Source organism: Akebia trifoliata, chromosome 5 (assembly GCF_017979445.1).
Source record: "Akebia trifoliata isolate Shusen 1 chromosome 5, ASM1797944v1, whole genome shotgun sequence".
In the NCBI taxonomy this organism is placed as follows: Eukaryota; Viridiplantae; Streptophyta; class Magnoliopsida; order Ranunculales; family Lardizabalaceae; genus Akebia; species Akebia trifoliata.
In genome coordinates this window covers 31,188,458-31,212,984 of record NC_141379.1, presented here as the reverse complement: position 1 = coordinate 31,212,984, position 24,527 = coordinate 31,188,458, and the positions used below count along the sequence as shown (strand labels likewise).

General features: G+C 34.2%; 2 protein-coding genes across 5 annotated transcripts in view; one reads left to right on the top strand and one right to left on the bottom strand.

Annotated features, from left to right (window-relative positions):
* LOC147402178 (nicotinamide/nicotinic acid mononucleotide adenylyltransferase-like) overlaps window positions 1-10,632 on the top strand; it is a 37,962-nt gene extending 27,330 nt beyond the window's left edge. Inside the window, exons 1-10 of one of the 4 annotated variants that reach the window (XM_086443729.1) lie at window positions 4,147-4,363; window positions 4,747-4,828; window positions 5,293-5,366; window positions 5,923-6,008; window positions 6,694-6,777; window positions 8,422-8,506; window positions 9,049-9,128; window positions 9,513-9,614; window positions 10,205-10,263; window positions 10,355-10,632. In XM_086443729.1, the coding sequence (XP_086299855.1) occupies window positions 4,752-4,828; window positions 5,293-5,366; window positions 5,923-6,008; window positions 6,694-6,777; window positions 8,422-8,506; window positions 9,049-9,128; window positions 9,513-9,614; window positions 10,205-10,263; window positions 10,355-10,457 (750 nt within the window). In that variant the 5' untranslated portion in view covers window positions 4,147-4,363; window positions 4,747-4,751 and the 3' untranslated portion in view covers window positions 10,458-10,632. Of the gene's footprint in view, window positions 1-4,146; window positions 4,578-4,746; window positions 4,829-5,292; window positions 5,367-5,922; window positions 6,009-6,693; window positions 6,778-8,421; window positions 8,507-9,048; window positions 9,129-9,512; window positions 9,615-10,204; window positions 10,264-10,354 lie in introns of those variants that run through there. The other 3 variants (XM_086443727.1, XM_086443728.1, XM_086443730.1) reach the window with 3 other exon arrangements.
* Window positions 10,633-11,090: 458 nt separating this feature from the next.
* Window positions 11,091-19,214, bottom strand: LOC147402177 (uncharacterized). The gene is given in 5 exon segments (XM_086444481.1): window positions 11,091-11,665; window positions 14,215-14,988; window positions 14,991-15,277; window positions 15,638-18,839; window positions 19,063-19,214. Coding segments are annotated over 3 exon segments (2,472 nt in total). The 5' UTR covers window positions 17,056-18,839; window positions 19,063-19,214; the 3' UTR covers window positions 11,091-11,665; window positions 14,215-14,221.
* Between the last annotated feature and the right edge of the window lie 5,313 nt (window positions 19,215-24,527).

Here is a 24,527-nt window from a genome sequence, read left to right as displayed (position 1 = left end):
TGACAACTACTCAACTCCCAAATTTAAAAGTAAAATTCAACGATGAAAAATTATTTTTAAAATTTTATTTTCTACACTCTTGGGAGATTGGATCATATTTTTGGATGGCACGATGTGAGATCACGACCCTAATACAGAATTAATGACTCAAAAAGTATCATTTGAATCTATTATACAAAACATCAGTTTTGTTCCAATCATAAACATATCTATTTGGAAAGATCTTAAGCTGGACATTGTTTCCTACTCAAATAAATAAATAAATTACATAAAACCAGCCAACTACTTAAAAGTGAAACCACCTCACCATTCATTTCTCTTAAATCATTATCTCCATTATTGAAACATAAATATAATCTACGGTGTTAGATCTATTTGAGAAGATCGTAAGGTGGATATTGTTTCCTAAAATAAAAAAACTACCTAATTTTCAGACTTCATAAGTGTTATCAAACACATCATCACTTCATCGACAATGGAAAACATGATTCGATGGTAATAGTGGATGAAATCCTAACGTTTCAAAAAAATATTGCAAAAAATTATATTTCAACATTGAATTTTAATTTTAAGTTATAGAGTTCCATCCACTTTCAACACCCTTATCAAGTTCAAAAAATATTCCTTTTTGATTTAATATTTTTTTTAATATTAATTTCTCCACGAAATCTAGAGTACCAATGTTGTGGTTATCCATGTGAGTCAATTACCTTTGTAAGATATTAAATCTTACTAAATTAGTAAGGAAAATGTATTTATTTGTTTTTCAATCCCAAAATCCATGAATATTTGAAAATTTTAATTTATGTATGAAATTTGGATATAGTGATATTGAATTTGAATGTAGATATCGATTGAATTTGGGTTCAATTTTGGATATCCAAAATTTTAAAGTTAGGATTTCCTTTGTCATATACTTGATCCAATTACTATTGGTTAGCAGCCCTAATTGTAGCTTACATGTGCTAATTAGCTTAGCTGGTGAAGTCTATGACATACAGACAAAAAATCTGCGATTTAAAAAAAAAACGTTTAAGGTTAAATCATGATTTTAATAGTTGTCAATTAAGTCACTATCTTTGAAAAAAAAAAAATCTTTGATTTTTCAAACTAACACGATTAATCATGTGATTTAATCAATGATTTTTTGAAAAAAAAATCACATATTATTTTTTATTTTTAGTGTTTTTTATGTGGTGTTTATGATTTAATGTACGAAATACAATTTTTTTTTTACATTTTTAAGATTTATAAAAAATTATTTTAATATTTTAATCTGATGTTTTGCCTAACTTATCGATCTTTTTCCGACTTTTTCCAAAGTTTTTTTATCACGGAATTATTCCCGAGCCCCAACTTTGTCATTATTGTCTATAGGGATATCACTGATCTAATTAAAATGGTTTTACCAAATTAATGGACCTAAATGTCTCAACTAGTTTTGGGAAAAGGGGAATTCATCTTTGTTTTTCAAACTCAAACTTTATTTAGGACCTTCAGGGTAGCTGGAAAAACTGATCAAATATCCCTCTATGGTTTTACAGGTTCGGATTATATGCAAAAATTATAGCATTGTCTGCATTCGTAGGGAAGGTGAAAATATTGAGAATGTCATATCTGCGGATGATAGTTTGAATGAATATAAGGTAATAAGAATCTTTGGTGGTTCTAAATATATTTTTTAAAGTGTACTTTCATAAATAGCTAAATCTCATCATGGATGGGGCCTATACCCATAGTTCAGCTGGTTTGACAAAATTGCAAAGCAACTTTGAAGTCGTGGGTTCAAGTCCAGCTTAACAATAAAAACAAAATAAATAAATAGAAAACCATCATGGTTGTGGGTTCTCTATACGCAACACTTAGTGTATGTATGCCCCCATGTCAATCTGGTTTTATTGACTAGTCACCGCGTGGATTCAGCTATGGTCCCAAAAGTTTCTTCAATTAAACTATCTGATTCATGAACATAATTTAGTAGTTGTAAATATTTTCAGTTCATCAACTATTCAAAAGCAAAACACACAAATGCATACTCACAAAGATGCAATTTTGATAAGAATATCCTTCATTCAATTAAGGGAAAGAGATTCTCCATATATTGGATCTTACTTGATGTGCAATGGTCACATCCATCGTTTTCAGGTAGAGACAAAGAAAGTGCTAAATGATTTTTCGTATTAATTCCTTAAAGAACTAATACAATTCTACATTTCATATCTGTTTATTTCGTCAGAGTAACATCAAAGTTGTGGATTAACTTGTACCTAACCAGATCAGCTCGGCAAGAGTAAGGTAAATGATTTTTCGATTTATTCACAAAATACTGGAGATAACATGAACATGTTGATTAGTATAATAATATTGAAAGGGGGCCTCTTCCCCGAAATTAATGTGTAACACTAATTACATATCTTCATATTAAGAATTTATGGCGTTATAATTATGTAAACTCTTATCTGCAATCAACATTTTAAGAAAATAAAGGCACTTAATCATTTATGAACCAGACTCGAGCTTGTTTCTGACTACATGAGGCAGAATCGAACTTGGACTTGTTCTGAACTTGATTTATATGTTGTTACAAGAATTCCCTTTTTTTTTTTAACGGTCATAAGATCAAATAAATCCATTACAGAATAGAATTCGGAACAGATTCAGTTGATTGCAGTGTAAGTATTACTGGATTTGTAAGTGGAATGACTAATTTGTTTCCAAGGTTGACTGTATAAGTGACTGATTCCGTTTGCGGGATTACCCACTTATTCTTTACTCACCATTGTTCATTTACATTGGTGAACTCATCACGAGAGAACGTTTTCTAAACTCAAACAACGCCAAAAAAAGACTTATGGACCAATTTTTTTTCTAATTATTGACATACACATTGGATTTTGGTTAAATAAATAATCAAATCAATGATAATGAGTCAATCATGAAAAATTAATAAAATCCAATAACTAAAAATCACCAATCAAGTTGATTGTTTGTATATAAATAGATCCATCAATATACCTTCTTATAAGGTTAATTGGCCTGAAACATGTTCCACAAGACAATGAAGAGAAGGTACCATCAAACTTTTTGTACAGATGAATAAGCGAATTCGTTCAATCCAAAGAAATTTTGAATCGATTTCAGATTGACCTCAATCCGATCTAAATAAAATAAAATAAATCAATGTATATAAAATAAAAGCGTGCTGATTTTGTAATTCAACTTGACATAATAACTCAAAAACTCATTGAAGTGACGTGTGCAAAGAATCGTAATTTTTTTTGCCTCGGAATACACAATTGCACTATGGTTCTTTGCACATGCCATGTCGGTGAGTTTTTGAGTTATCATGTTAGGTTGAGTTACAAAAAAACAAAAAAAAAATGCTGATTTTGCAACTCAACCTGACAGAGTAACTCAAAAACTCATTGATATGACAGGTACAAGAATCATCGATTATTTTCCCTTGGGATACATAATTGCACATGTTTTACGAGGATGTGCAATTGTATATCTTGGAAAATCTCTTACAGGGAACACGTCAATTGAGTTTTTGAGTCACCTTATCAAGTTGAGTTAGAATATCATTACACAAAATAAAAAAGAGAGATTTATCCGATAAACCTAACTGTTGCACTTTTATTACAAAAACTCCTTTGGAATTCTAACAACTTAAGGGAACGTTGCTTTATGAAGTTTGTTACCCACCAAACCTCTCTTTATCAAGTCCATTACTAAGCAAACCCTGGAGTGGGATCCACGTTATGAATTTCTAATTTTTTGTAGTTAATTTGTTACTTAACATACCTTGGAGTGGATTCCAACCACATTAATTTGTAATATTCAAGAACATGATCTGACGTACAAGATTATAAAGGATAAAATTCTAAGAACTTACAAAAAAAAATTGAAATAATATTTTTCAACATCTACCATTAAGATCAAAAATATATATATTTTTTCTCTTAATTTTTTCTATCGAATCTAAGTTTACATGCAATATAGAAGTCTGTGTTTATGAATTGTTAATTTGGTTGTCCATTTGGGCCCAATGACCCTTAGTAAGATTTGAAATCTTACTAAATTAGTCATGGTAGCATGATTCATAAGGTAAGGTTTGTGCAGGTAACAAAGTTGAAAACCCTCGTCTCTTTCTCTCTATTTCTTTAAAGAGAAATCCAAAATTTTCTCCTAAAAACCCATCATCTTCGGGCTCCAAAATATTCGGATCGGTCACGGTTTAATACATATCCGGTACCGAACCGATCCGTTGCCAGCACTACCTACGTGCAGGCCACTTCAAATTGACGGACTCTCGACAATCTTGCAATCTTGATTCTTAAAGTCTTAAAGAGTCCTTGAAAAGGTACCAGACACAGAAACTCTCTCTCTCTCTCTTCCAAAATTAATAGTTTTGCTCGAATTCTATAAAGTGGACTTTGACCCAGATGAATTAGACCAAAAATTGAAGAATTCGCAGTACCCATGTTGATTTCCAGCTCTCTTCCATAACTAAACCAGCTTTATATTATTGGATTTTGGATCAACCCCAGAGATTATTTCTGATTTTTTTTTCTCAGGTAATCTTTGCAGTTTTGTTATTTTCTTCATTGAGGAATTAATTGTTCATAGAATGTTTTGGTTTATTTCTACTACTTTTGTTTTTTTCTTCAAATTTGTTTACAAATGATCCATTTTTCTTTGATTGAATGTTGAAAACTTAATTGTATAAGTTTAATTTTGTTTCAGAAATTATGGATATTCCACTGCCCTTGAATAAATTATCTTTGGGATCAATGGCTCGAGATGCCTCATTAGAAACTGTAACCAAGTGAGTTTATTTATTTTTTCTACATATTTGGTTTCATAACCAACACAATCTCATTGGGCTAGAATGGGTTTATTAGTTGTTTCCAAGTGCTATTGTTTTGTATCTTTTTAGAACACTGGTTTATGTCTATTTTGGGTTCACTGCCACCTAATATTGTAAATTTTTTAAAACCAAATGCACATTCCTAGAAATACAAGCTATACTTAATCTTTTAAAAAGAATACCAAATCTTTTATTTATGAAAACGGAATATGTCAATAACAAAATGAATTGAGGTTCCATTAGCAACATTTTTCCGTATTTAGGTGTCGGGAATGTATAAGGTGGGTTCCTCATGAGGAATCAAGTTCAATATTTGCACACACACGCGATGGATTTTCATGCCCACATAGCTACTATAGGATTGCAATTTTCTTTTTGTTTCCTTTTTTTTAGCTGATTTTTTTCTTCTCTTGTTAAACCAGTGACATGATTTGTGTTGTTTTAGTATCAACCGGAAGTTTCAATCCTCCTACTTTTATGCATTTACGCATGTTTGGTAAGTAATGCGTTTGTTTTCTTGTTTCTTTGTTACCTTTTATCATTTAACCATCGAAATCTTGTGCCAACTATTTAGGGTTGGCTACCTGAATCTTTTACTTCATTCCATTCTATTCTATTCAATGCCAAGTATTCCTCCGGGGAAAATTTTTACAATTCAAATCATTCATTTCTTTTTATGCTTAGTTAATTATATTATGCTTAATTAATGTGATTGTTGGAGCTTAAGGGTCTGATAAAGATTTATAATAGAATCTGAACTTTATTGATTTTTTTCTTTTTTGATGGGTATGCTGAACTTGAACCCACAACCTCAAAGTTACTTTGCAATGTGTCAAACCAACTGAGCTATGGATCTAAGCCCAAATAAAAAACAGCTTTAACGGGATTTAAACCCGGGTCATTGGAAAATGTGGTCAAATGGTAACTTGAACTCAAAGCCTCTTCTTTTTTGAAGAGAGACCTGACCACTACACCCAACTGTTGTTGGTGAACTTTATTATTTATAATACTTTAGTCTCTATAGGTAACACAGATTCTATTTTGATGCTTAGAACTGGCAAGAGATGCATTGAATTCAGAAGGTTATTTTGTTATTGGAGGCTACATGTCACCTGTGAATGATGCATACAAGAAGAGGGTATGTAGTTTTTTGTAGCTTCTCATTAAAACATGCAAATATTAATTTTTTTGAGTTGCATCTAATTGTGCTTATACAGTCCCTTTAATCCATTGCATGGGTTCAAAGGGATGTTTTAGTCAAATAAAAAAAACAAAACATTCCCCAAGAAAGGAGTGAAACATTTTGAAATATTCACCAAAACCAGTATTTTTATCATTAAAATACTGTGAAAAAATATGTTATATGTTATAAAATGAATCTAACAACAATTCATGTTAAAAATATCACACTTTCCATATTGATATGCACCTGTAAAATATCTGTATGTTAAGAATACATCAAGTTTGTTGCATTAAGTATATTTAATGTGATTGTGATATAATAGAATACACAAAAATGTACTTGAATAGAAAGAAAGAAAAACTTCTCAATGACATCATATGAGCCAAGATTAAACATCTCAAGGTAATTTTCATAATAACGGAAAACTGTGCAGTTGGCTAAGGTACAACTTGGGCTGGGATTGAACATGGCTTCATCGGCCTGGTCACTTGTTGGTCACTTGTTGGGCTAGCTTGGGTATAGCCTTGGTTAGACTGGGATTGCTTATATCGGACTAATATGTCTGTCACGAAGCCCATGATGAATACATACATCACAGTAACACAAAGCACAATGTTTAAGCGTTATTTTCGTTCTGTAGGGCCTTATATCTAATGAACATCGGATTCAGTTGTGTGATCTTGCTTGCAAAAGCTCATCTTTTGTAATGGTGGATTCATGGGAGGTATTTTTATATCTAACAAAAATTATTTGTTTTTTATTTTATTTTGGCTCAAATACTTTAATTTAATGATTTAGTTCTATTGACAAACATGATTTCATGGTTGCGATAATGAATTAATGTATTTGTTTGTATCTCAAGTTCCAACTTCCATAAAAGAAAATTTTGTACATTATGCTTGAGAATGAAAACAATTCAAAAGGAAGATGTATTTATTGCGGAACTTACCCGCTGAAGGTCAAAGATCGATTTACATGGGGATTGTTAGACCTTTTGAGTTGGTCGCAATTCAATCAAGTGTTTTAGGCTCTTGAACGTTTTTCAATTCTATATCAATCATTTTGTAATATACTAATCCCCTATGAACATCACTCCGATGCATCAATGCACATCATTTTGTTCCACTTGTGAACTCCAACCTTAGAACTAGCACATAAAACATTAATTATAGTACAAAAAACCTGTGCTGTATCACCAAAAGTGTCCTTGTACAGCAAGTATTGGACTCACTATCCTGTAGCAAGGAGTGCCAGATATTAAAAAAAGAGCATTATAATACAGGCTGCCAAACAGTGGCGTTAAGTTCTGTCAAATACTTGGTAATTGAGGTGACAAAACCTTAGGATAAAAGTGACAAGAAGAGAAAAAATGACGAGTGCGTGATCATTGCAAGAATTAGTGTGACCTTGCAAATGCTCAAAACTTTAGGGAAGATCCCTCAAGTTAATTCAGCTTTGTTAACTGGAATTGAATGTCCCAGTGGAGGTATTTTCCATTCATCATCATTGCCTATCTCTATCCCATGGAGGCAATTCCACTGCTTTTTTTTTTCTTCTTCAAATGTCTCAATGCCTTGATATATATTATTGAAGGGAATATGTGGTCAGTTTGTTCTGTTTTATTTTTTTATCAGTTCAAGATCAAGAATACACTCAATACAGGACATCCATCAAATTACAAGATTAAGATACCAAAAAGAAAAATAAAGCTTCTATTTCTTAATTTGAATATGGATGTATGGCTTGACAACCTGAGCTATTGACTTAGTGGATTCAAGTTATCCAAAGCCATGATGTTATTCGGTGATAATAATGGTTCATCTCACACAAGATAGAGATCGATTGCTGCATGGCAAAATGAAGTATGGAATATGTAAAACAATTTTCTTATAGAGCATAGATTAGCAATCTGAGAGAGTCACATTAAGTGTTCAAGGAATTCTCGTGAGTGTCCTTAGTTATATTATATAAGGAAACATCATAAAAAGAATATAATTTCTAGCATTTACCGATTGATTTAAATAAGAATTTAGAGAAGAACATGTTCATTTATAATACTTCTATTATTTTGTGTTGTGCTTTTATCTGACATGGAGACTCTTCCATGGTGCGAAGATCTTTACTCTCATCTCATTATGTCATCGATGATAGAAAATTTTTGCAACGGATTTGGGAATTCAAGATACCTGCTTAATCTTATGCTGGACTGTTGAGTGGGTCCGTCCATTGTGCTGGCGTATGCCCCCAGAACCTAATGTTTGGAGTCTGGGATTGGAGGATGATAAAGCTCTACAACCTTCTGAGCGAGCATTCCTGTCAATAATATTACTACTATTCTAAAATAACTAATAGTAAATTTCTTTTGCAGGCAAACCAAAGTAGCTACCAACGCACTTTGACTGTTTTGGCTAGAATCCAGAATTGCTTGTGTGGAAGTGGGATGATTTCCAAAGGTAGTTTTTTCCTTCTGTTTTTTTTTTTTTTTTCAAATAGTAAGAGGGGGTTAGGCAGACCCCCAACCAGAAGGAATACTCCATGGCAACATTTACATCCTTATATAGGCATATGCCCATTGGCATCCTTCAACACAATATGCACCAATTCTAAGGGAAAATCTCTAGGTTCTAAGGAAACAAACCCAATAGAGGTGATCATTGTATTTTTCCACTAATATGCATTTGATATGTACTTAATCATGGAAGTGTCCTCACTACCATTGTGTATACTCTACATCTTGTTAAGCCTTGAAGCAGTTAATGCAATTTGTGAACCTATGAAAAAAAAAAAAAAAAAAGACAATTGTGAACTACTTTGATCTTTCGGGGTTGATTTTTTTTGTTTGGTGACAAAAACTTTTCTTGCAAATATCATTTTTAATGAATGCGGCTTATCATGTTACATGTATTATTAGAATACAAATGCATATATAATTTATTTCCATTTTTATTTTTTTTTGGGTGGAATGTGAACTATTGCGTTTTTGTTTTCCTCGCAGAATCCCTCAAGGTCATGCTTGTTTGTGGTTCTGATCTACTTGAATCTTTTGGTATTCCTGGAGCATGGATTCGTGAACAGGTATATCTCAGAAAGAAAAAAAAAAAAAACAGGAATCTTCCCTTGCTTTTCAATTGTACTTCCCATTGTGTTCTTCCATGAACAGACTAGTTTCTTTGGACACTAATATTTACCAATCTGCAGACCTGGGATGTAGGTCTCTGTCTATGACCAAATCAAGGAGATCCTTGCACTGAAAACAAAACAATAAATCAAGTGTTTTTCCTAATATGGTGTTTGAGAGTGTCTTCCTTTTTCTTGAATAAGCAAAACAAAATTTTCTTTTTAAATGTCTCAAATAGTTCTGGGAAAGGGGGAAATCATCTTTGTTTTCCAAACTCAAACTTTATTTAGGACCTTTAGGACAGCTGGAAACTGATCAAATATCCCTCTATGGTTTTACAGGTTCGGACTATATGCAAAGATTATGGCATTGTCTGCATTCGTAGGGAAGGCAAAAACATTGAGAATATCATATCTGCTGATGATATTTTGAATGAATATAAGGTAATAATAATCTTTGGTGGTTCTAAATATTTTTTTTTAAAGTGTACTTTCATAAACAGCTAAATCTCATCATTGATGGGGCTTATACCCATAGCTCAGCTGGTTTGACAAAAATTGCAAAGCAACTTTGAGGTCGTGGGATCAAGTCAAGCTTAACAATAAAAACAAAAGAAAAAAATAAACCATCATGGATGTGGGTTCTCTATATCCAACACTCATTGTATGTATGCCCCCCTGTCAATCTGGTTTTATTGCCTAGTCACCGCGTGGATTCAGCTATGGTCCCAAAAGTTTCTTCAATTAAACTATTCTGATTCATGAACATAATTTAGTAGTTGTAAATATTTTCAGTCCATCAACTATTCAAAAGCAAAACACACAAATGCACACTCACATAGATGCAATTTTGATAAGAATATCCTTAATTCAATTAAGGGAAAGAGATTCTCCATATATTGGATCTTACTTGATGTTCAATGGTCACATCCATCGTTTTCAGGTAGAGACAAAGAAAGTGCTAAATGATTTTTCATATTAATTCCTTAAAGAACTAGTACCATTCAACATTTCATATCTGTTTATTTTGGCAGAGTAACATCAAAGTTGTGGATGAACTTGTACCTAACCAGATCAGCTCGACAAGAGTAAGGTAAATGATTTTTCGATTTATTCACAAAATACTGGAGATAACATGAACATATTGATTAGAAAGGAGAGCCTCTTTTTGTTAATCTTTTCAGGGAATGCATTTCAAGAGGATTATCAGTCAAATATCTTACTGCAGATGAAGTTATTGATTATATCAAGGAGCAACACTTGTACTTCAATACAAATGAAAAATGATCACTTGAGTATTCAATTGCATACCAACCTCCCTGAAATTAATTTGTAACACTAATTGCATTTCTTCTTATTAAGCATTTATGGCGTTATAATTATGTAAACTCTGCAATCTACATTTTAAGAAAATAAAGGCACTTAATCATTTATGAATCAAATTCGAGCTTGTTTCCAACTATGTGAGGCAGAATCGAACTTGGGCATGTTCTGAACCTGATTTATATGTTGCTACGATAATTCCTTTTTTTTAATTTTTTTTTTTAACGGTCACAAGATCAAATAAATCCAATACAGAATAGAATTAGGAACAGATTCAGTTGATTGCATTGTAAGTATTGCTGGATTTGTAAGTGGAATGACCAATTTGTTTCCAAGGTTGACTGTATAAGTGACTGATCCCATTTCCCTCCGATTTCGATCAACTAACTACTTTGATAGGAGGCCAAATCCTACCTTGCATGCGGGATTACCCACTTATTCTTTACTCACCATTGTTTATTTACATTGGTGAACTCACCACAAGAGGACATTTTCTAAACACAAACAACTCCAAAATAAGGCTTAATAGGTCACCATGAAAACATAATCATCACAAATGGGACTTCTCACAAGTAGAGAGCGACTCAAATACACCACGTAAATATTTTCCGTATGATACCATAATCGACAATGACAGGCTATGGTCGATTGATCACATGAACTAGAAGAACCACCTAAACATCTGGTAGATGGAATTTTAAAGAACCTGCCGTGCACAATCTTATTTATAATACAAAAAGCCCGATTGTCACGAAGAAAGAAATATAGTTGTTTTGATCAAGTTAGTATTGTATTAGCTTCAATAAATCCTTTTTCAAATTATATGGTCAACATCCTCTGTCCTACATGCTCTTGCACATAATGAAAACAATTTATCTTCTACAAAAATTACAACATTGCACATTCCATCTTCAAAACCATCATCATCCCTCAAGCATTCCAGGTTTGTCTTGGGGATATTCAACCAAATAAAATGAGAAGTCATAAACAACCGTTTGAAGTCAAAACAAAAATACAAAAAATGAAAAAGAGAAGTCTACATCTACATCAACATCAATAGTGCTGGAAAAGTGGAAAATCCATGACTCCTTTTTAGTATCTGAGGTCTAACAAGGGGGGTGCAAAGCAGCCACACAGTTTACTTGCTTCTCTGACTCCAAGTGCCCTTCAAACTGCAGATAGAATCAACAGGTTAGTGTGATACTAAATAATTACATCCCAATTACAAATGATAGAAGAGCAATAATAGGTTTCAAGTCTCAACCACACCAATGAATGTGGCTGATCTTGGGTTGGGTTCACAAATATCAAGATGCTGAAACAATTCATGCATTGAAGGAGTAAAGATGTTGCAAGTCTTGCTGAAAGCAGGATTCTGTGTCCATCGAGCACAGATTTCGAACATTTTAGTTATATAATCTGGAAAAACAACATAAATGAGTCTAAAGGACAACTAGCACCTGGGAAACAACAATTCACAGGCAAAGGCCGATATAATTTGAACCGAGAATAAAACAAAATTATAACTGTAAGGTAACATGCACAATGTTTTGTTAGTAATTAGGCAATCATTTCAAGGAGCACTACAACCACTGGCATTGTTTAAAAATTATTATTATTTTGAAATTTCTTATCACGATTGTCATCTTTATCATCATGATTTCCTTGGTCTAGGGTTATCATGTGCTAGAAATTTAAGAATAGAGATGAACTCCTCCAACTGATCCGTTCTAATACTTACAAGTAGCACTTTTATTCTTCTACAATATTTAGTGTTCTATTGTGGAAGTTAGCTGAAAGCTATGAGAAAATGAAATAGAATAACTTAGTGAGAAAAGATAAGAAGATAAAAAGAAATAAAGCTCTAGAAAAAGTTGAGTGGCAAATTAGAAATCATGTTATCTACAGATCTTACAGTTCAATTTTTCTTCTCATCTATATCATAGTAGGCTAAATAAAACAGAAATTGCACGGAACAAAAATGGATCATAAATACAACAAATTTAGATATTAGTGAATTGTTTAACTTACTTTTTAATAATTATTTAATAGACTAGTCCTTCATACAATTCAAATTCATGAATGCATAAGCTGCATTGGAACCCCTATTTCTAATAGTTTGGAAAATTGTGCCATTGTGCCACTATCTTATAGTGCACATATCAAAACACCAAACCTCAACAGCAGAAATTGGAGTGGGAACACAATAATCACAAATCAATTTTAATTGAATTATTTTACAAGACAAAACAGGAACAGCACCTGAGTTCTATGTTGGCTCACATACTACTGACAAGAAAAATATTAATTTTCCAACACCCACATAAACTATTGCATCGTTAAAGGGCAACAAGTACACAAGAATCACAGTAAATGTAGAGCACCTATAACAAAGCCCACAATTAGGAACAGCTCAGCAGACTCAACCCCAAGGCTCACCCACCCTATGTACAGAAGAAACCTTGGATAGAACTTTAGTAACTAAACTACAGACAGCTGAAATCCCACATCTCAGTACACCACCATAACTAACTTCCTAAATGATCTGGTCTCTTTCAAGGTCAAGTCTGTCCTAAACATACTACCTATCTCGAAGATGGCCTATTGATCAGATCTTCACACAATGAATTAACAAGAATGGATCTTCACCTTCCTTAGCACCCATAGTAAGACCCAAAAGCTGAACCATAACCTCCTGCAGTGTAGCATGCATGTCCAGTATTGGATGAGGGGGACAAATACATTGAACTCCGAGTCGAAGAAGAATTGTAACCAGGACCCACCAATTGGGATCCGTGCCTTCAGCCATGAACTTCTCCAATGGTAGAGAAAATGAGGTTTGTCAAAATGATAACAAAAGTGTGCACAGTGGATTGTTTGTAAAGCGGTAGCACAAGCATCAGAGAGCAACTTAAAAGGAATATTTATTTATTGAATAATGATAATGTGACACCCCCACATGGCATACTCCTCCATAAACCCCTAACATGGCATGTGCCAAAACCATAGATTTTTTTCATCATGATACACAACTGTACATATTTATGGAGATGTGCAGTTGTGTATCCTGAGGAAAAAATCTATGGTTCTGGCACATGCCTCGTTAGGGGTGTATGGGGGAGTATGCCATGTGGGGGTGTCAGATTATCACGACTCCTATTTATTTATTTGATGTGCAAAAACGAATATGTTGTTTTACCTCTTCATTTTATAAATAGATTGAACACTACTTGTTTTGGCTGCTATTTGCTACTGTGTTGTTTGAATTCCTTTGACTGACTGGTGCGACTCCAATCATGGTGAAATGCATTTTCAGGCAGAAACTCCATGAATCTGATGCCCTTGGGCTTCTGACACAATCCAACAATCAGTTTGCTTCAAAATCATAAAGTACAAACAATTTTTCCATCCTAAAATTCAGATCTATAAAACCTTTTTTTAGCCTAATCAACAGCTCGTTTGAGCCTAAATAAAGATCTGTTAAAAGTTTAATTTTTTTGCCTTGTTTTTTCAACTTTATGAACCCGAATTCAAACCTCTATTTTAGCTCAACTCCTAAAATTCTAGTACATAAGTATCATGGACCAAGGAAATCATGATGATGAAGATTATGATTATGTTAAGAAATTTCTAGCAATATATGTATATATTAAAGTATGCTGATAGTTACAGTGTTCCTCAAAGGATTAGTTTAATATTAGCTCAACATTGAGTAAATTACCTTTTCCTTAGCTTCCTGGCAAGAACTTACGAAGCATCTCTATGTGTTCACGATCTGATCCATCCTTCACGAGCAAATTCAACACCATAGATGTGGTCTCCGCCTTTGCCGAGAAACCCCTCTTAACCATCTCGTCAAGAAGTTGCATTGCCTTAAGGATAGCATTATTTTTAAGGAATCCTTGCACCATGATATTGAATGTGACATCATTTGGAGTTAAATCCTTCTCTTCCATTTCCGTAAATAAATCTTCACCTTCTATAAGCATTCCTGCCTTGAGAACACCATTGATCATTGTGTTATAGGTTTTAATGTTGGCTTGCAAATCTTTGGCAGGAAGGCTGAAAAACAATCCCTTTGCTACCTTCAGATTCCCAGTTTTACACATATAATTAATGAGGGTGTTGTAAGTTAAAATATCTGCTTTCAATCCGTTGCTTTCGATCTCATTAAATAGTTTCACTGCCTCAGAAAAATATTTGTTTGTGCATAAGCCCACAAACAATGTATTGTACATGACGCTATTTGCAATTCCACCATGAGCTTGTATCTCATTGAAAAGTTCTTGAGCATCCACCACTCTCCCAACCTTGCATAATCCCCTAATAAGTGTGTTGTATGTGATTGTATTGGGAGTTAATCCCTTGTGACGCATATCTACAAACAGTTGCATGGCCTCATCCAATCTCCTAGCCTTGCTATAGCCATTGATCAAAATGTTATAGCTATAAGCATCAGGATCATGACCACTACAGCCCATTGAATCAAAAACCTTATTGCCTCTTTCATTTGACCATGCAAACAGTATCCATTCATCAAGGTATTGTACGTGACTATGTCTGGTTCTACACCTCTTTGAATCATCAGTTCCAATAGTTGATGTGCTTCTTTGGCCATCCCTTCTTTGCAAATAGCATCCACTAATATATTAAATGTTTTTTTTTTTTTTTTGATAAATATAAATTTTATTAATGAAGAAAAGGAGAAGAGGAGGCTGAGATAGCCCCCAAACAACAAGACAAAAAAGAACAAAAAGGAAAGAAAGAAAGGAAAAAATACAAGTCTGGCGGGGTGTTACGAGTCACAAACGATTTCCCAATTAAATACAAAATCTTGGAAGCACACTCCCTCAAAGTCTTTACTCAACTTTGACCAAAAGAAAAGAAACCCCAAAATCTCTAAAATCACAGTATGAGACGAGCTCTCCTTGTTATGGAACACCCTGTTGTTGCGCTCTCTCCAAAGACCCCAAGCAATGGCGAAAGGCAGGATAGCCCAAAGATGCATTTTTCTAGAAGAGAAGATATTTAAGCTCCAACCCTCTAAAAGCGCAAAAAAAGATAAAGGAAGAACCCAATCCACCTGGAAACGAGATAAAAAGAACATCCAAATAACACGAGAGAAAGAACAATGCATAGTTCATGAATCAAATGTTACTATATTAGGAGTAATCTTGCGATCTACCATTTCATTGAATAACCTTTTGGCATCTTTCCATTGACTCAAAATGCATAGTTCATGAATCAAAGAGTTGGGTTCAAAACCTCTACAAGACATTTCCTGAAATACATCGTGCGCTTCTTTAGTCCTCCCATCTTTACAAAGACCATCTACAAGAATGCTAAAGGTTATTATATCGGGTGAGATTCCATGGTTCACCATCTCATAAAACAAGCTTTTAGCTTCTTTCAAGAGGCCTAAATTGCATTGACCATGAATTAAAGAGTTATAAGTGACAACATCTGGCACAATATCTTTTTTGCCTATCATTCCATGGTTCACCATATCATAGAACAAGCTTTCAGCTTCTTTCAAGAGGCCAAACTTGCATAGTCCATGAATCAAAGAGTTGTAAGTGAAAACATCGGGATGAACACCTCTTTGAGACATTACTTTAAATACATCGTGAGCTTCCTTAGTCCTCCCATCTTTACAAAGACAATCAATCAAAATGTTAAAGGTGATTACATCAGGTGAGATTTCATGGTTCACCATATCATAGAACAAGCTTTCAGCTTCTTTCAAGAGGCCAAACTTGCATAGTCCATGAATCAAAGAGCTGTACGTGAAAACATCGGGATGAACACCTCTTTGAGACATTACTTCAAATACATCGTGAGCTTCCTTAGTCCTCCCATCTTTACAAAGAAAATCAACCAAAATGTAAAAGGTTATTACATCAGGTGAGATTCCATGGTGCACCATATCATAGAACATGCTTTCAGCTTCTTTCAAGAGGCCAAACTTGCATAGTCCATGAATCAAAGAGCTGTACGTGAAAACATCGGGATGAACACCTCTTTGATACATTACTTCAAATACATCGTAAGCTTCCTCAATCCTTCCATCTTTACCAAGACAATCAACCAAAATGTTAAAGGTTATTACATCAGGTGAGATTCCATGGTGCACCATATCATAGAACTTGCTTTCAGCTTCTTTCAAGAAGCCAAAATTGCATAGACCATGAATTAAAGAGTTATAAGTGAAGACATCTGGCACAATGTCTTTTTTGCCAATCATTTCTTGAAAGAGATTCTGTGCCTCACTTACGCGACTCTCCTTACAAAGTCTGTCAATAATGGTATGATAAATCTTCATATTAGGCTTCCATCTTCTTTGCTCCATCTCCCTCACCAACGTAAGAGCCGCATTAACATCCCCACTCTTGCAAAGCCCGTCAACTATGGTAAGGTAAGTGACTTCATTGTGTGGATACCCATTCTTCGCTATTTCCTTCAACAACTCCATCGCCTGTGTTACTTTATCTTCCTTAAACAGCCCCTTAAGCAGAGTGTTCAATGTTGCGGGATCTGGTTCAAACCCACGTTTGAGAATCATTCCCAAAACAGAAAAACCGAAATCAACACGACCCAAGTTACAGTAGCAATTAATTAAGATGTTAAACGTATATAAATCTGGTAGGATTTCATTTCCTTGTGCATAATTATTTTTAATAATTATTTAATAGACTAGTCCTTCATACAATTCAAATTCATGACTGCATAGGCTGCATTGGAACCCCTATTTATAATTGTTTGGAAAATTGTGCCTTTGTGCCACTATCTTATAGTGCACATATCAAAACACCAAACCTCAACAGCAGAAATTGGAGTGGGAACACAATAATCACAAATCAATTTTAATTGAATTATTTTACAAGACAAAACAGGAACAGCACCTGAGTTCTATGGGCTCACATACTACTGACAAGAAAAATATTAATTTTCCAACACCCACATAAACTATTGCATCGTTAAAGGGCAACAAGTACACAAGAATCACAGTAAATGTAGAGCACCTATAACAAAACCCACAATGAGGAAAAGCTCAGCAGACTCAACCCCAAGGCTCACCCACCCTATGTACAGATGAAACCTTGGATAGAACTTTAGTAACTAAACTACATACAGCTGAAATCCGACGTCTCAGTACACCAACTTCCTAAATGATCTGGTCTCTTTCAAGGTCAAGTCTGTCCTAAACTTACTACCTATCTCGAAGATGACCTATTGATCAGATCTTCACACAATGAATTTACATGAATGGATCTTCACCTTGCTTAGCACCCATAGTAAGACCCAAAAACTGAACCATAACCTCCTGCAGCGTAGCATGCATGTCCAGTATTGGATGACATTGAACTCCTAGTCGAAGAAGAATTGTAACCAGGCATTGGACCCACCAATTGGGATCTATGACTTCAGCCATGAAATTCTCCAATTGAAGAGAAAATGAGGTTCGTCAAAAAGATAACAAAAGTGTGCACGGTGGATTGTTTGTAAAGCGGTAGCACAAGCATCAGAGAGCAACTCAAAATGAATATTTATTTATTGAATAATGATAATCTGACACCACCCACCTGGCATACTCCTCCATAAACCCCTAACGTGGCTTGTCCCAGAACCATAGATTTTTTTCATCGTAATACACAACTGCACATATTTATGGGGATGTGCAGTTGTGTATCCTGAGGAAAAAAACTATGGTTCTGGCACATGCCATGTTAGGGGTGTATGGGGGAGTATGCCATGTGGGGGTGTCAGATTATCACGACACTTATTTATTTATTTGATGTGCAAAAAAGAATATTAATCTCATTATATAATAACATCTATAAGAAAATAAGAGAAACAAAAAAGATTGAGCCAAAGTATGAACGACCCAACCTATAGATACAAAACAACTTTATCGAAAGAAAAGGGGAAAAAAAATAGGAAGAATCCAAATGATATCTTCGGCATTTACATTGTCAAGAAACAACTATAAAACCCAGATATTTCAATCAGCTAGATGAAACAAGCAGGTACAATAGAGTTCATAATTTGGACACGGGAAGGCTACTCCCATCGCTTGATGGAAATTAAAAAGCAAAGACATGTAATGCAGTCATGTAGATTATAACTCAGAAAATAATGCATAGCTGTGGATTTATTAAGCACTCCAAGGGAAAACAATTCTATGCCTGTATCAACTGCTGAGAAGCTTGGAATTGTGAAGCCGTTCCCTTGTTTCTCGTCTTGTAATGATTGCTCCATTGGCCTGATGATACAACTAATTTTCACATCTGCCATCCCAATTACTGCATCAGCATAGGAGAGTGTAACTTGCATCTGCTGTGTGACCTGCAAACAGAAAAACACATTTTGATGTTAAATTCTAGCATTAGAAGTTTATTTAGCATTCTTGTTGTGCAAACTTTATATTTTAATTAGGTAGACAACAAGTTCTAGAGTTCAGTTTTTTTTAATAATGCTTGATCGGTAAGTCATTGACTGGGATATTTACAAGTTGATTAGTTCAAGTACACAAGTAGGGGACAACCTATATCATTATATGTTGTTTTACCTCTTTATTTTATAAATAGATTGAACACTATTTGTTTTGGCTGCTGTTTGCTACTGTGTTGTTTGAATTCCTTTGACTGACTGGTGCGACTCCAATCATGGTGAAATCCATTTTCAGGCAGCAACTCCATGAATATGATGCCCTTGGGCTCTCTGACACAATCCAACAATCAGTTTGCTTCAAAATCATAAAGTACAAACAATTTTTCTATCCTAAAATTCAGAGCTATAAAACATTTTTTTAGCCTAATCAACAGCTCGTTTGAGCCTAAATAAAGATCTGTTACAGTTTGATTTTTTTGCCTTGTTTTTTTAACTTTATGCACCCTAATTCAAACCTCTATTTTAGCTCAACTCCTAAAATTCTAGTACATAAGTATCATGGACCAAGGAAATCATGATGATGAAGATTATGATTATGTTAAGAAATTTCTAGCAATATATGTATATATTAAAGTATGCTGCTAGTTACAGTGTTCCTCGAAGGATTAGTTTAATACTAGCTCAACATTGAGTAAATTACCTTTTCCTTAGCTTTCTGGCAAGAACTTACGAAGCATCTCTATGTGTTCACGATCTGATCCATCCTTCACGAGCAAATTCAACACCATAGATGTGGTCTCCGCCTTTGCCGAGAAACCCCTCTTAACCATCTCATCAAGAAGTTGCATTGCCTTAAGGATAGCATTATTTTTAAGGAATCCTTGCACCATGATATTGAATGTGACATCATTTGGAGTTAAATCCTTCTCTTCCATTTCCATAAATAAATCTTCACCTTCTATAAGCATTCCCGCCTTGAGAACACCATTGATCATTATGTTATATGTTTTAATGTTGGGTTGCAAATCTTTGGTAGGAAGGTTGCAAAACAATCGCTTTGCTTCCTTTAGATTCCCAGTTTTGCACATATAATTAATGAGGGTGTTGTAAGTTACAATATCTGCTTTCAATCCGTTGCTTTCCATCTCATTAAATAGTTTCACTGCCTCAGAAAAATATTTGTTTGTGCATAAGCCCACAAACAATGTATTGTACGTGATGCTATTTGGAATTTCACCATGAGCTTGTATCTCATTGAAAAGTTCTTGAGCATCCTCCATTCTCCCAACCTGGCATAATCCACTAATAAGTGTGCTGTATGTAATTGCATTGGGAGTTAATCCCTTGTGACGCATATCTACACACAGTTGCCTGGCGTCATCCAATCTCCTAGCCTTGCAATAGCCATTGATCAAAATGTTATAGCTATACGCGTCAGGATCATGACCACTACCGCCCATTGAATCAAAAACCCTTATTGCCTCTTTCATTTGACCTTGCAAACAGTATCCATTCATCAAGGTATTGTACGTGACTATGTCAGGTTCTACACCTCTTTGAATCATCAATTCCAATAGTTGATGTGCTTCTTTGGCCATCCCTTCTTTGCAAATAGCATCCACTAATATATTAAATGTTACTATATTCGGAGTAATGTTGCGATCTACCATTTCATTGAATAACCTTTTGGCATCTTTCCATTTACTCAAAGTGCATAGTTTATGAATCAAAGAGTTGTACATGGAAACGTTGGGTTCAAAACCTCTACGATACATTTCCTGAAATACATCGTGCGCTTCTTTGGTCCTCCCATCTTTACAAAGACCATCTACAATAATGCCAAAGGTTATTACATCAGGTGAGATTCCATTGATCACCATGTCATAGAACAAACTTTCAGCTTCTTTCATGAGGCCAAAATTGCATAGACCATGAATTAAAAAGTTATAAGTGACAACATCTGGCACAATGTCTTTTTTGCCTATCATTTCTTGAAAGAGATTCAGTGCCTCATTTACACGACTCTCCTTGCAAAGTCTGCCAACAATACTATTATACATCATTGTATCAGGCTTCCCAAATTGTCCTCGTTTGTAGTCCATCCCCCTTATCAACCTAAGAGCCGAATTAACGTTCCCAGCTTTGCAAAGCCCATCAACCACAGTACCATATGTGACTACATTGTGTGGATATCCATTCTTCACTATTACCTTGAACAACTCCATCGCCTGTGTTACTTTATCTTCCTTAAAGAGCCCCTTAAGCAGACTGCTCAAAGTTGAGGGATCTGGTTCAAACCCGCGTTTGAGAATCATTCCCAAAACAGAAAAACCGAAATCAACACGACCCAAGTTGCAGTAGCAATTAATTAACATGTTAAACGTATATAAATCCGGTTGGATTTCATTTCCTTGTGCAGAAGAAGAATCCATCATCAATGTAGTAAACATAGGTAACAAGATAGAATAATGTTTCATCTTGGTGATGGCTCCAAATAGTTGATTAAAAGGAACAATGGAGGGGATGGGTCGGATTTGAACCAAACGATGGAACCAACCCAATGCCTCATCAAGCCCAAGTGCTCCTGATTTGCACCTATCTCTGACCAAACTCTCGATTGGAGGGTGATGGTGTTTTGTAGTTTTGGAACGAAAGAGCAGAAAAGAAGAGACTTTTATCAACTTTTGATGATCGAAAGTGAGAATCAAAGCATCTCTTCTTAACGTGAACATCTTCAACGAATAAGAAGTGAAAATCAAGAACAACTCGCAGATTTAAACGCGTACTAATATTTTCTTGAAATCGTTGAAGAACCCTATTTTTTTTCTTACATATATCTTCTAAATACTTGAAAAATTCCTTGATTTTCTTCTTTCTCAGATCAAATTCATGGGAATAAAATCTCCAAAACTTCATGGGATGTCGAAAATCCAATATTTTTGAACAAAAATAATGTGCTTAACTGATTAGGCTAATTTGAACATTTCAATCGTGAAAAAGTTAAGGATTGCTTTGAAAAAGGGATTTACTAAATAAATTATTTTAATAATCTTAAAAATTCAATGACTAAATTGAAAGAAAAATTAGCACCATGGACTATTAAGTAATTTTTCCTTTATTTATTTATTTTCCAAAATCGATCATCTTTGATCACTAGGTTCTCATTGGTAAGCCTGCCAATGGATTGTGGAAAATTCAAATCTAATTCCGACTCATGTTTAAAATTCTGGATATAGTGTTATTGGATCAATATCAGATATCCAATGAATTTTGGATTTGATTTTGGATATCAATTTTTTTTTTGAGTTCAGATTCCAATATTCTTATACTCAATCCAATTATTGTCCATTAACAAGCCTAGTGACAAGTGCTAACTAGCTTAGTTGGTGAAGTTGGGATGATAGCATAGCCCTGAGATTGTCGATCTCACTAGAAATAGAGAGTTGCTAAAAATAAAGAAAATAAGTGAACGGTTGATAATAAGTGTATTTCATAACACTTCTAAAGTCTTAATAGAGGTGGTCCACCATTAAAATTCAGAATTCAAAAGATTGAATCTTGCTTGTTTCTATTCAAACTCCAAAATTCAGAATCAAAACTCAAAACATTTGAATCAGTTATGGGGAGTTGACGGATGCATCTTTTGAAGTTTATTTTTTTTTTTCTTTTTAAAATTGAAAACGATAAGAGAGAGAAAGCATATCTCTTCGTGTCTGTGAGAGACCTTTAAGAAGGAAGGAAAGAAGTCATGCTTGATGTTACGTTAGCCCTCCTAAGGACAACTTTTCTTTCGTAGGCATGCTATAGAAATTGAAGAACTGGTTTCCCCAGTGAGGTCCTTCCGGTCTTATTGGGCCTATTTACCATTTTTTGGCCCACTAGACCAAAGCTAGGTTAACATGGACGCACATAGCGTCACATATTAGATTAATAGAAGGGTAATATTGTCAAAATAATTATTGTATTTTAAAATTCTATTTGTAACCAGAAATTTTTAAAAATGATAAACAAACATTTTTTCCCGGAATAAAATTTCAAATTCCATAATTCAAACTCCAAAAGTGTTACCAAACATATCCTAAGTAAAAGTTGAGAAGCAAATAGAAGTGATACCAACACAACGGTTTTCTCATTTTTTGATTTTTTAGATTTCTACTTTTGGGTTTTTAATTTTATAGGAGCTAATCATAATTTAAGAAATTGGGCTGTAATAAGTTAAAGTTGGGGTGTCAATTGCATCTCTGGTTTACCAAATTAAAAAATAATCACGTTTTTGCCTTATATAAAAAGAAAAGAAAGAAGAATTTTTTTTAAGGGAATGGATTATTTGATCAATAGGTATATCATCAGTTCAAAATTTCTCAAATATTCTAAATTGGGTCTCCTAACCCCATGATATTCAAATCATCACTTAAGATAGTAATAAAATATTAATGATAATGAATCGATCATGAAAAATTAATAAAATCCAATAACTAAAAACCACCAATCAAGTTGATCATTTGTATATAAATATATCCATCAGTATACCTTCTTATAAGGTTAGTGAGCCTGACATAAAAAATAAAACTTTTAAAAATGCACCCCCCCCCCCTATAAAAACTAAAAACACCATTCGGTGACCTCTTATGGAGCCTAATCCTGACAAATGAGTAACAGATTGCTGATTTGTATAAATGGATTCGGAGACGAGCCACCAAAAGGATCCTTTAAGTGTTTTTGACTTTTTAACGATGCATTTGGATTGAGAGAAATGGAGAGAAGAGAAAATAAATAAACGAATTTCCCTTCATTTCTCTTATCTGGATTGTTGAGTGTTGAGCAAAGAGAAAAGAATTAGAGAGAAGAATAGAGGGAAAAAAAAAGGTGAATTTCTCTCCTAAAGTGGAGAGAAAAGAGAACTAGACAAAAATCCTTTTAAATTATTTTATAATTTCAACTCTGCCCTTAAATCTCTTTTAAGATATTTTAAAATTCCAAAGATGTACGAAGTTCTCTCCTATCAACTCAAACATGGTGGAGAGAAATTGTGTTTCTCTTCCCTTCTCTCGTCTTAACAACTTTCTCTTCTCTCCACTTCTCTCAATCCAAACATAACTTAAGTGGGGGCACATTTTGTGATCATGAGTGACAACGAGAGCAAGTCATCTCCATCTTCTCTACACATAGTAGGAGGATTTCAGTAAGACCAACCATCCTTCTCAATTAGGGTTCCTACATTATGGTTACAACCATCAATTCCTCGAGATATTTATACTTTTTAAAGTCCACTACGATTGGGTGAAGATTGCAGTGTATTATAATATGTGACTTAGGTAAAATGATTGAAAACATGTATTTGGTAGGATTTTCAAACAATGACTCTTTGGATTTTGCCTCGTTCAAGTAAAATATGGTAAGATTATAATATTTGTGTCTGCCCACCATAGATGTTTTGACTGCAAAACCAGTTAACCCAACAAAGTAAAAAATCAAAATCCAGTGGACATGATTGTCCAAAGCATGATGAAACACACCACACCCGACATGCACAAACGTATGTGCCCGCGTTTTTATCAAAAGAACACTTATAGTTTAAATTGAATGTACTGGCATAACAAATACCCACAATTCAAACACATGAGAATATGAGGAAGGTGAATG